Raw genomic sequence first — 13,734 nt, 5'->3', positions numbered from 1 at the left:
TGCAAAGGTCTCAGAACTATCGCTTCTGAGGTTTCTTCCTCTTTACCCTACTTTTTCTGTCCTACATTTTTCATTATTCAAATAATTTATTTTAAAAAGCAAATAACACTATTGCCTGAAAATCTGCTAAATGTGTGCTCCTATGCAAAGCGTTATTTCTAGAGTGACTAACGTTTCCAAAAGTCACTTCTTTCAGCTTATTCAATTGGAAATTAAAATGATATGTACTGGGATTTGGGCAATAAATGACTTCCCATCAACAGCACCTTCTCATCAGTAGCTGAAAATACTATTACACCCCTTATCTTTTCTCTTGACATACAGTTGCTTTCCCAACCTACAAAACAAAGACATTAAGGCTACAAGATATTCTAATTAATTTTCAAAACATAAGACTTTGTGTTAAGAGACTTGACCTGAAACAACTTGCAGAATTGGTTTGCCAGCAATCTGTATCCCCACTCCTATCCTTACAGCTCATGGCAGGAAATTGCTACTTCACCACATCTCCCAGGTGCAGACAGCAGAAGCTAAAGCCATCCAGAGGAGAAACTAAACAGTTCTTCTCTGCATTTCAGGACAGGTCTGTGCTCCTCTTGCATCCTTTTAATTTAGGCTTGTAATTGAGTTCTCTGAAATAAATCGCTAAGTGGTTTTGGTGTCAGGTATAAACTGTCAGGAATGTGAAAATGTGATACAAAGGAGAATTTTAATAAATAGGATAAAGGCTGAGAGAATAGGTCAGGAGAAGAGCTCAAATGACAGTACGTCTCATAAAAACTCCTCCAATCTAATATCCTGTCTGCAGAAGCGGCCTTTAGAGCACGCTTAAGAAGGATAATAAGGAATGTGGAAAAATATAATAATCCTTCCTCAAACAGTCAGCAGATTAGAGATCACTAATTGTCACAGGGTTTAAGGGAGCGAGTGACAACACGGCTCCATGGTACCAATGCAGCATAAAGAGTTGGGTAAACCATTTGCTTCTCAACAGCACATTTCACTGTGGGAGAGATCTCTCTCTTTAGCAACTACTACAATAAATGGTCTCTGTAATGTGACAGTGTCCTGAATCTCATACAGTCCAACATAGGCAGACCTTTCTCTCAGTGGAGACCATAAATACTGAGTTGGTTGAATAATATTTAAATGCTAATAGAGAGCAGTTCATACCGCAGAGGTAATCAGAAAACTTTAAAGATGCCACTTATTTTGGAGAGCTCATTTAGCCATTACTTCTCCATTACACTCTCCCAAATAGCCTACTGCCCTCTCCCATCTAGAAATGCTGCTTAACAACAAGAGCCATCATTCTGAGGCAAAACAGAGGCTAATTGCGCCCATAATCTGCCCCTGTCTAGCCAACATCCTATACTTCAAGCAAGAACAGAAAATCAGGGTGATTATGAAACATATGCACATATGGCATTGCCCTCACAACTTTTGCCTACTGAAGTCTTCCACAAGCAAGTACGTAGCCAGACCAGAAAGTTCAACAAATATTCACGGACTTATTATCCCTGCATTGGTCTAATCCTTTTTAGGGCTACAAGCTCATTTGACTCAATTCCACAAACACACAAGCTGATACAAATTAACACAGAAAATATTTCTTCATAAGAAATGAAGCAGACAGTGCTGTGTATTTGTCTTCCTTACAAGGAAATGCTATGCTAAGCAGGAAGAAAGTCAGTCCCAAGGAATAATGACAACTATCACTTGAGCATACAACTGTTACAGGGAGCACCAAATTACCATTCTCCTCTGTGGGGAATCCTGGCTTACACCCCTGATCTGGAAGACATTCAAAGAGCAGTAGAAGAGCATGGAAGAACATGAAAGCAAACCTGTAATCTCAGTGTACCATAGGCATTAATTAACCTGGCTGCCATCCAAACTGCTGGCATCAAAATCTGCTTATCTGGAAGCTGCACATTTCAGCATTTCTGCAGACGCTACTACACACAGAGGCACTGCACTGCACAGGGGCAGTGGGCTACCCAAAAATAAGAAAAAAAGGCAGAAATGGAGGAACACTGAAAATTATTACAGTGCAATCAGAAGATCTGTTAGTAGTTGGAAAAACGTTATATGAAGAAATGGCACATCTGAATAAAGCAGAGGTTGCATCAAGAATGTAATAAAAACAACTTTGGAAAAACAAGCATGAACAATCTCTAGAGAGAATACACCACAGTCAAGGAGCAATTGTGCTGGAGCCAGAAAGGGAGAACAGTTCAAGTATTTGTCTCTGAAAAGGAATTGTTTTTCTACATACCTGTCCAGTCTCCTACTATTTTTACGTGGACCCCAAACGTTGCTTTGGTATCTGTAGGGCACTAAAAATATTAAATATATTAAGGACCACTTCTGGTTAATAAAAAAACAAAAAATTGCATTCAAAGTACAGTTGTTAAGACAGAATGTGGTGTAAATAGGTCATTCCTGAGCAGCCACACCAGCAGCCATACCATTTAAAAAGCAAGTCTATCATCAGTACAGTTAGGGATGTCAAGCACGTCTAGTCTCCAATCAGACTTAACCCTTTCTTCTGGTCACAGAGGAGTTTTGACGTTTGCTTGGGGGTGTGATTTGGAACAGTCCCTTCACTAAGCGTTACTCAGAAATTATACGAACTGTAGGTACAAAAGCATGGAAATACTCACTCTACTATCAACACTTATCACTCATAATCAGGAACCACCCCATCACTCCTATTTCAAGGCTTTTAAGAGATTTCTGGTTCTTGAACGTCAGAGTCCATGTTTTCAAACTGATCATTCTCACACAACTGATGCTTTCCTCTAAATGGAAACTGAGATTTTGCTGCACTCCACAAGAGCTTACAGTTTGCAAAGGAAAAGCACCATATTGTGCGGCACACCATAAAAATCACTGTCTAGCCACCATTCTCTCACTCTGCACGTACACCCTCACCTCAGGGTTATTTGCTTGCGACTATTAACACAGGAATGCTATTATTTATAGTCTCATCCACATCATGGTATCTAAAAACCTCCAGACAAAGGTCTAAGGTGCCCCCCAAGTTTTGTTTCTTGTTAGCTACAGGGGCATTTCAAATGCACTGCCTGGACAGCTTTTGCGGGTATACTAAATAATTGCACACATAAACAGGGCAAGTAACTATTACTCAAGAAAAGATTCAGTGCTTTTCTTCTACAAACCAACACCTTTGATTTTTTTTTTTTGATAACAGATAGTACTACTGAATTTTGATGCCTTTCTTAGAACCTGTTAATGATTGATTCAAGCTCCATCATGAAACCAGTACTTAACAGGTGATGCTCCTGGCTCTCTTTTTTTTTTTTCCTACTGCTAAAGACAAATTATGAGTTCTGAGGAAAGGGCTTAAATTCAAGAAACACATCTATATTATAAATAAAAGAGGTCCAGGTAGCAAATCCAACCACCAAATACTCAATCAAGCACTATGCTTATGAAGACACTTGGCTCCGATGGTGTTCCCAAGATAATCTGTTGTGGAGTGCAAAACAACTGGCCTCAGGACTGAGCGTCGGTTCCTTATTTAACAGCAAACAGATAAAAGGTTAGTACTATCTACACCTTGGCAAACCTAAACAGGGAATACAAAGTCCCAGCTAGTCACTCCATTTTCCTGAAGGGGAAGAGCACTCTTGTTAAGATTGCTGATTACTAAACATACTCACATTTAACTTCTTGTCATCTTCCAAGTTTTCCTATAAAAATGGGGTAAAGAAGCCTAGAGTCCCAATTATTTCAGCAAGTTTCAGACTTCAAAAGCAAAACGGCATTAAAGGAGGGATGCTGGCAAACTTCACAAAATGAGGCCATGATTTGATATGCCTAGTTGCAACGTCTTCCTACAAAAATATCAAAGACCAATTCTCCATATAAAAGCAGGTAAGCAGCCTCTCAGGTAGAAAGTTGTGTACTGGCAGTAAAAAAGGTCTGTTCTCCTGGAGGTTTCTGTAAGAGCCTTCAGCAGGCTTTATTTTTCACTCTGGGCTATTGCACAGCTCTCTGTTTCACAGGAGGTTGACTGATTGTCTTCTTTTAACTATCCACAGTTCCAGTTCAGTACATCTTCTATAAAATTGTCTGTCATTTCCTCCTTCCATGAAGTTAATGGCAGAATACCCCTTGTCTCCAGCAAGAATAGGTTCAAACCTTTTATACTTTACATTACCCTTGTGACTAACTCCTTTCTGCACTACTCTAAAAAATTATCCAATAAAAGTGAGATTTATTTCTCTTTAAACTGTAGGAAATCTATTTTGATACTTATAACTGGATAGGAGAGATCCTTGGGGAGTTCTGAAAAAATCTTGTTGTACTGCTAAGTCTTACCAGAAGAAACATGCCCATATGGGCTACATAGAGTGAAATGCTCCCACTTCAAGAGACAGAAAGCATATAGATGGTCCAGTGAAGGGCCACCAAAACAATGAGAGGATTGGACAACCTGACACACAAAGAGAGGTCAAAAAGGGAACGTGCTTGTGCAACCCACACAGGAAAAGTCTTGAGGAGATCACTGTCTTCAAAGAAATCAAAAATAGCTATAGAGAAAAGGAAAGTGCTCTCCTGTCTTCAGCACCATGCATGGAAACAGGACAACAGACCAGGAACACAAGTTGTTTCAGGGGAAATTTCAGAAAAATATTCTTCCTTGTGGAATAGGCAGAGAAATAGTACAATTTCTCCTGCTAATTCAGCTTCACATGACTCTGAATAACCTAATCTAAAGCCCTTGCACCAGAAGGTCAAGCCAAATGATCTCAGAAGCCTCTTCCAACTTTAAACTTTCCTATATACTTGCAATTATAACTTTGAAATTTGTATTTACATTTTTTCCTGAATGGATCACTTTACCTCCCTCATCTCCATGAAGACAATTAAGTTTCCAAACTGTGGCTTTCTCAAGACTGTTAGAGAATATATTGCAGCAGCTTAAGAAATATTCAAAGACAGTTTTTTAAAAGTTGATTCATGGAAGTGGATAAACTTTCCCATGTTATTAACAGACCACTTGGCATGCGTAATGAAGTGCAGTGAAAATATTGTCTTATATATTTAACCTTCTTCATGAAATCACGGAATCATATCACAGCTGAGACTAGAAAGCATCTCTAGTGACCGGCTACTTCAATCCTCCTTCAAGAGCAGGGTCTTCAAGAACAGGTGGCCCAGGACAGTGTCCAACTGTGCTTTGAATATCTCCAAGGATGGCGACTCTATAGCCTCTCTGGGCAATCTGTGCTACTCTCACAGAAAAAGTGGCGTTTTTCTTAGGTCTTGATGAAACTTCCTGTATATTAGTTTGTGTTGTCCTGTCACTGGGTGAGCATCTAGCTCTGTTTTCTTCACTCATCCCTGAGTTCCCACTCTCTCAGCCTCTCTTCATATTTAGAGATGTTCCATTTCCTTAGTCATCTTCATGGCTCTTTGTGCTCTAATACGTCCATGTCTCTCTTATACCAGCGAGCCCAGAACTGGACACAGAGATTCAGATATATCTCACCAGTGTTGATCAGAGAAGGGTCACCTCCCTAGACCTGCTGGCAACAGCCAGCCTAGTACAGCCAAGGAAGCTGTTGGCTTTTTTTGCTGGTTCATGGTCAACTTAGTGTCCACCAGGACCCCCTGGTCATTCTCTGCTGATCTGCTTTCCAGCCAGGCAGGTCAGAGTTATTGCCTTGGTCAAATAAAGGTGTATCAGTGGCCTCAGCAATGCATCATGCCCTCTCTGCAGCTGTGAACAAAACCACCTAATTGTTTTTAAAATGTCTTTTGGCAAATAACATTTGGACTTCCTCATGTTGCTTTTAATGTGGAAGCCCTAAGAAACAATTCACTGTATTGTGTTGAGAGCTACATGCAGCCCCTTACTTTTTCTTTATTGCCCAGTAGGAAACTGTAAAGATTAGTCATTCTTAAAATAAAAAAATAATTTCTCTTAGTTCCTTTTCCTTAAATAAACCATGTTTTCCAGACAGGTAAATCACTAACTTGAATAGTCTGTAATGAGAAGGGACAGTAGACATCATTAAACTAAGGGTTACAAGTGCTTTTCAGTAGTCCTTTCCAGATTCTGAAGAGTTAAATGAACCTTGTTTGCTGCATTCATTTGATTAAAATGCTATGATTTGCAAATTAACAGTTGCAGATAGTGTAACTACTTCAAGTTATGTTAATTTTATTCTAACTTTAAGCAATATATACCTTTTAAAAGTGAAAGATTTTACAGGTATGAACGTCTACACTAATCAGGTTACCTGTCAACATTTGGCCCTCCTCCAAAAGTAATTGAAAGCCAAAGGAATTCTGTTAAATTTACACTCCAAGAGAAACTGTGCAGAGTTGTGCAGATTTACACCCCAAGAGAAACTAAACTATGTTCTTAGCATCAGTAAACTGGTAGATTTCCCCAGAGTTGGTAATCCCATGTGAGCAAGTTTAAAATGCCTAATTTTATTTTATTTTTGTATATATTTTCATATTCAACAGAATTAGAGTATCTTCATCATCATCATGGCTAGGCTTCGTGAACGAAGATTTGGGAAGGGCTCTACCCATGTTTGTAGAGTATCTTACATGTAGATAAAACCTATGGAATATAGTTTATTCTATATCTTCATAAAACACCCACTTTTCCATATATTTTTTCCTTTTTTTTTCAAGTTAACTTAGAATACAAATGCAAGTTATCACATAAGAATTTTGCAACAATACCTGGAGAACTTTATGCTTATAAACCACCAAATTAATTACACTTGCCAGTAACTACAGCTCTACTATCTATTTCTATGCTGAGATAAAATTTAGATGATAATTTCAATAAACTTAATTGCAATAAACTTAATATAACGCACAAGATTAATACATACTTGAAATGTATTTTTTTAATCAGTTTTACATTGTAATCATGGTTCTAAGTTGCCCACTGCCTTGCTTTTATATGAATATAAAATGAGCAAACTAATTACTGTTAGATCATAGTGATAATACCTTATACCCACTATAGTGGCCTCGCATTGCACCAGCGGGGGTTTAGACTGGATATTAGGAAAAATTTCTTCACCAAAACAGTGGTCCAGCAGTGGAACAGGCTGCCTAAGGAAGCGGTGGAGCCACCATACCTGGAAGTGTTCAAAAGACATGTAGATGGGGACATGGTGTAGCAGTGGACTTAGTGCTGGATTAATGGTTGTACTTAATCTTAGAGGTCTTTTCCAATCTAAGTGATTCCACGATTCTATATGGGTACAAAAATCTGCTCTAGGTGATGAGCAATGGAGAAATCTGCATATGAGAGCACAACATAAAGCAAATGAAAACTATGTTATAAGCATCTGTGCCTCCAGCTTAGAATACCCCAAATATTTAACATCACTGGTATCTACTCCCAGTCAAAAATCAAGTCCAGAACAAGAAACAGGACAAACCTTACTAAAATTATTTTAATGGTATTAAATAATATTCAGTATTTTAAAACACTCTCTTTAGGCCTTGGAGTGCATGGAGTGTGGTGAGACAACAGAAAACAGAAACTTAATTCCTGAATGTATCCAGTTCTTCTGTACTACTCTTCCATGAGAATTGTGAAGCCTCTTTGGAGAGATGTTAGGTTTTGATTACAGGCTGTCATGGAAATGCTAATGCATGCACCAAGATAGCACTGCAGAATATCTGTTATCAGAAGAAAGGAGATGAAAGAGATGCCCAAGTTACATATCCCCATGTGGCTCTGCAAATAAACCTCCTTACAAGTTCCTGTGGAGATACTGCTCTCAAGTATACTGCACCACAGTAAACACCATCTTCTGAATTTGGTGCTGTAGTAGGTGGTCTGAATAGTGCCCAAAGCTACAAAGAAGATCTGTGGCACAGCTGGAAGAACAAAGTGTCTGATTTGGGAAATTAAAAAGCTCATTGTGGGGTTTGTTTAAATAAAAAGAAACTCTTTCAAAGAAGGCTTTCACTTTGAGGAAAAAGCCATGATATGATCCTATTATGGTTCTGCAGATATCCTGGCCAGGACTGGAAACACTACAGAGACCCCGTTTCCATGCTACTGCCTGCCAGGGTGGACCAGTTGCACTGCAAACCCCAGTTCATTGGCCCATCTTTACTCCAGACTCAGATGAACTTTTACCCAGAACAAGAAAACACATTAAAGACTTGGCATGTTCGGAAAAGAGGCAGAAATGAGGGGGGGGGGGAAAGAGGAACAAGACACAACCAATGTATTTTCCCTCCTGTAAAGGGGGAAAAAAAAAAAAGTAAAAGAAATAAAAGGCTTTCAACTTCGTCAACTGACAAGAAAATGTGAACCTCAGAAGCTCACTAAGCTGTAGCTTGTCTGGTTTCATACAGAACTGATATAAATATTCCTAAAATGATTCACTCTGGCATCAGAAAATTAACAGGAGTGATGACAAACACAGGCATACTATATAAAGGTAGCCAAAAAATAGTAGCTAGGCTTCAGTCTGACTCATAGGAGGTGACCTCTGCTACACTGACTATCCTTGTTTTAACTAATTAATCCCATAAGAAGCAAATTTCAGAGGAAATTTCAGAGGAAAAACAGTTACTATGTGGAGTTATTCTTTTAAACACATTTCCCCCTCAAAGGCTTGGAGATTTACTAAAACATCTCTGTTTATTTTTCTGTTTCATGTTATTTTACAGATTGGATTTTGCTTAAAAGTTTTCCCTGTTAGAGACTTGGCCTTAAAGCTATCCTAATTTAACTGGCAGACATCAGCAGACATTATAACATCTCTGAATGTGGGGAAATCCTAACCAGGGAACATGATTTAAGTATCAAGGGTGTTTGGAAGATCAAGGCAAGACCACCATGTCTTCCGTACTCATTGCTTAAGCCAGAGCCCTCCCAGCTCTACAGCCAACTCCTTGCAAGCAGCCCAGCTGCAGAAACATATCCCAAACACTTTTCCTTTTCACTTTCCATTCCCATATACTCCTTGTTGTACAACCTCAAACACCTCCAGTCTAGCTAGTGGAAAAAACACACCACAACACTGCAGATGCATCACTGGGCAGCTGCAGTTCCAAGAAGGATCATTCTGGTCATCTGGGGTCTAACTTGCTCTGTAACACAAGCCACAAACCCACACCCACTAATTCCCATGAGTCTGTAGTTCAGCATTTGCTACTTCAGTCCCTGAAGTCTCAGTTGTTAAATTTCTCTCAGTGTTCAAAATTATCTTTGTTTTCCTTAGGTCTGAATCTATGACCATTTGTTCCTTGATTTCACTCTTGCACCACAGGAAAACAGATATCTTTAATGTAACAAATACCTTAGAATTGTAAATAGAACAATACTTGTAAAATACATATAATGTTGCATAAAACACAAAAATCGTTGAATATATAACATGAAATTTCTTTTTTTGTTTTCTAGTACATCTGTAGTAGCCCAACTGCTATTCTATTGCTGTTATGGATGCACTAGAAAAATACAATTTGACAGACTAATCAGTATTTCTTTGCCTCTGCAGCTCAACCAAAGCAAAAAACTTGCTGCTGCCCTTTCACCCCAGCAGACACATTACACTTCACAGAATCACAGAACGCATGAGTTGGAAGAAACCCATAGGGATCGTTGAGTCCAGCTCCCTATAACATAGTAAAATGTTTCAATCCTAGCAATATTCAGCCTATATAAATTATGGATTTCAAGCTGCTAGCTCAGGAAAGAAACCTTTCGAGATGCTCAGGATGCAAGCCTTCATCCCTGAACAATGCTCCTGCCCAAGGTGCCTCTCCACGTCCTCCAAAGGTATGTGGACATATCGCCAAGAAACACTGTGCTGAGCTGACAACAGATGAACAAGGAAACTGAACGGCACAAGAGATTCATTCTCTATTATCCCTGAGTAAAACTATGGGTCAACCCCAGACTCATGCTAACTGGTTCCCAGTGGTGTGAGGCACTAATGGAAAAACCATCAAAGGATCAATAGGTTTTCCAGTCAGATCACCAACACCCTAAGGAATCCTCTGTCCCTCCAAACTCCCCTGCCAGCACATACAGTATTTTTCCAGGCTTAAGCAGACATCTCTACCCATCAGATGGTCTTAATTTTAGGACAGCAAGAGGCAAGGGACTTCATTTCTTCTGATATTTTGTCCACATATTAATAGTATTCATGTTAAAGGTTGTTTGGGGTTTTTTTTCATTTTGTTATTTTCCTGCAGTTCCTAGACCTTTCTCTAACCTGACCTAGCAGCTAAACTAAAAGCACCACCTCTCGATGGGAGAAAACATATTTCTTTGTTAAACTCAGTAGATGCTTACTATATACTGTAAATTTAGTTTCATAGTATTAAAAAAAAACAACAAAACAAACAAATAAAACAACAACAAAAAAACCTGCTTATAAGAGGAATCTGCCACCTTCTGTTTAAAGTGTCTGCTGAAGGAGAACTTGGGATTTAGTGAACTTGAATGTAACAATTTCTGTGTTCCCGTCATCCAGGATTTTAAAGTTTAAATAAAAGTCAGGGTTTACATAGTGTTTTTATACAGACCCCAAAACTATTAATCCCCAAACCAAACAAAAAAGTCTAAGGAAGTACTAAAGACATCTGTGATATTAATCTATTCTATTTTTGTTTTACTTAAATTCTTCATCAAACAGCTGCTAGATAGCCTACTTCTACGAAGAGCAGACAAACTCTAGGGATTTCTTTAGTTTGCCAGCAAGATACTTCATAATTTCCCTAAATGCTCTGCAAATCATCTCACAAAGACAAGTTTTATAACTATTTGCACAAGATATTTAACAAATCTTATTAGAATGTCATCATGTTAGATTTTGTTTTTATTGTATTTATCTGACAGTATGAACTTAGCTCTTGATGTCCTTACATACTTTTTACTCAGGCAAACTTCCAACAACTTTTCCATTTTTTTATGAAGTATTTCAGAATTTGGCCCCTAGGCTTTTCCTGTTTTGGATAGTTTATTTCTTAAGTTTACAGTGCAGGACACATGTTTCTCCATCATTTCCTTGTGCAATACAAAATTTCTTACTTAAAGAAGCTTAGCGCTAAAACTTCACTTCTAGACTGTTAATATCTTCACTGATTTCAAATGAACCCTGGATTATACATTAATAAAGACAACTCTGGTCTACAAAACACTGTTTTTTTCTTCCAAAAGCAAATGTATTACTTGCAACGTTGTTTATACTCATATATTATTTGCTAAGATTTTCTGACAAGGAATCAAGCCCAAAAAACATAAATGTACAGATCAGGGCCACCACCTTGTAATCCCATAGTGCCCAAATCCAGATACCAAATGAACTTAAACAGAGGTGCAGAGGTAACAAGGAAAACTCAATCTACCAAAAACAAAAAAAAATCAAATCAAACCAAGAACTTTAAAGGTAGAAAATCTATGAATAAGTAATAGTTCTCAGTCACTTACATACAGTATATAACTTGTAATGTACATTCAGAAATCTCTTCCAGGTAATTCTTCTACTTATTCTGAGATGATTAATGGATTTAAGAGTTTTTCTGCCCGAGATTCAGTAATAATTATTTTATGAAATTTTAACTTGGATACTAATCAGGCAAAGTATTCTTCCTCAATAATATATACCTGGATTTGAGTGGATCTGAATATCTGCATATGCAAACTTATCCTCTCCTAAAAACTCAGCTTTGACATGTTAAAAAATGCACATATACCATCCCCCTAACTTGGTACATGCCATAAGTGACATAGCAAGGATTTTATCATACATTTCTATGACAATAGAATTCAAGATCCTCTGGAGTTTTTCTTCTCTTCCTCATACAGAACTGTATGTGGAAGGAAAGGAAGAAAGATGTGGTACTACAAATCCTCCTGATGTGATCTGCTTCAAATTAACCATCTGCACAAAAAGATGGAGAACCAGAAAAATGACATAACTTCTTGGATTTTTTTTTTTTACCAGACTCTTCCAGGTTCTACTTCAGTGGGATTTAAAAGCAGATTTGTTATGCAGTACTGAAGCAGGGGAGGTCGGAGTACATTGTAACACAGGATAAAATTTCTACTTTCAAAAAATATTTCAAACCTCTTGTTGCAGGTTGATCATTGCTTACCTGTTGCCAGAACTGGGATCTAGACACTGAATGAAGATCCAACACTCTTTGGAGGATCCGAAGACACAGTCACTGGAGTCTCAAGACTGAGATCTTTGCTGTGGCTTCTTTATTTTGATTTTTTGCTTTATATGTGCAACTTCCAAGTCATCTGCCTGTTATAACTCTATCTCATGAAGCTACTAATCAGCTGGCATGCAGAGTATGTCTTATACAGACACAAAGCTCAAGTGTCTAAGTGTTTATGCAAGTTACCTGTGTCTAAGTATCAATAGGAGTAACTTGAGATATGTGTCAATTAAAAAAAAAAGTCTTTAAAGGAAACTTCAGAATATTCAGATTTCAGGTCCAAGGGGAAACAAGGGCATGACAGCAGCTAGCAACACCTAAAACCATCAAAACTTTGGAATAACAGATTATTGATCCAGCATTTATAGATTGCTGGCGCAAAGCAAAAGTTTCACCAAACCTCAGATCTTAGCCAACTCCAAATTTAGAAGAATTCACCTCTTAGTTTTGTCCTTATTTCAACGTCTGTTACAGTCTAAGTCCTACATGAGGTGATGTAATTATTTCCTACCTTCCTTTGCCACAAAAAAATCAACACTACTGAAATAACAAGGTCACCAAGCTTTATGAGCTGCTGGGAGTAGACAGCAGTCTACTCTAAACTGCAGCTTGTGAGAGTTTGTGCATTGACTCTGTAGTAGATTCAGCAGAGGCTGCACAAGAGAACCCAGGACATCTTCTGAAGCACTTAATATCTGCAAAACACTAGGCTATTTCCACGAGGCTTCCAATCACTGCATGCTAATGCAAGAAATTCCAAAAACACAGCAGAAAAAGTGACTCCTGTTGTAAGACACTAATATATATTCTAAATAGAAATCTACTTCTGAAGCTACTCATTGGCAAAAAAAAAAAAAAAAATAAGAGAGGGAACTCAATACCGGGGGAAAATGTAAGATGGAGAAAAACTCAATGCTACTGTAAACTGCAAGCCTTAGTCTCTTCTTGTTCATACAGGTTAAAATGAAGAGCAACCAGAATGGAGTCAAACACTTTATAAAATGAAAAAAAAAAAAAAAAAGGGAAGAATAAACTAACTTTTTTCTTAGTTTTGGTAAGAAGGACCATCCTAACTACTGGAAATTCTTACTATTGATAATGTTTGTTTTCTTTTTCAAGGTCTTTAAAGATTGTCTTAAAAAAATTACATCTGAACTGTGTTCCACAGCAGATGAGTTCCACATTTTCTTCCAGAAAAGTGTAAAGAAATGTCAATCTCGGGAAACAGAGCACTAGAGAGATTTCTGATGTTTCTTTGGATGGTCTGATCTCCAGACTATATCTTTTGGTTGCTTTGAAAGACATCTCCTCAAAAGTGTTCATCAAGTGGAAACACACAAAAATAATTTGTCCATTTACAAACACTCAACTATTTATATACAGAAAGTATTTCTCTCAACTATAGAAGAAAACACTTTCAAGTTGCCTGTGTTCTGCTCAGATTCAACTGTAAGATGCAATAGTGTCCTATCTAAAACAAGTAAACTGGACATGAGGGCATACAGGACTGTAAATGTTACTCACACTGTC

At 38.0% G+C, this 13,734-nt stretch overlaps 1 protein-coding gene across 2 annotated transcripts in view; it reads right to left on the bottom strand.

The window, feature by feature from the left end:
* NOX4 (NADPH oxidase 4) overlaps nt 1-13,734 on the bottom strand; it is a 106,399-nt gene that overhangs the window by 59,143 nt on the left and 33,522 nt on the right. For both annotated transcript variants that reach the window (XM_017819660.1, XM_017819661.1), the window contains exon 12: nt 2,279-2,339. In XM_017819660.1, coding sequence (XP_017675149.1) covers nt 2,279-2,339 — 61 coding nt within the window. The remainder of the gene's footprint in view (nt 1-2,278; nt 2,340-13,734) is intronic.

The sequence above is a fragment of the Lepidothrix coronata genome, unplaced genomic scaffold (genome assembly GCF_001604755.1).
Source record: "Lepidothrix coronata isolate B3197 unplaced genomic scaffold, Lepidothrix_coronata-1.0 Scaffold76, whole genome shotgun sequence".
In the NCBI taxonomy this organism is placed as follows: domain Eukaryota; kingdom Metazoa; phylum Chordata; class Aves; order Passeriformes; family Pipridae; genus Lepidothrix; species Lepidothrix coronata.
The sequence above is the reverse complement of the archived record's forward strand: the minus strand, read 5'-3'. Positions and strand labels throughout refer to the sequence as shown.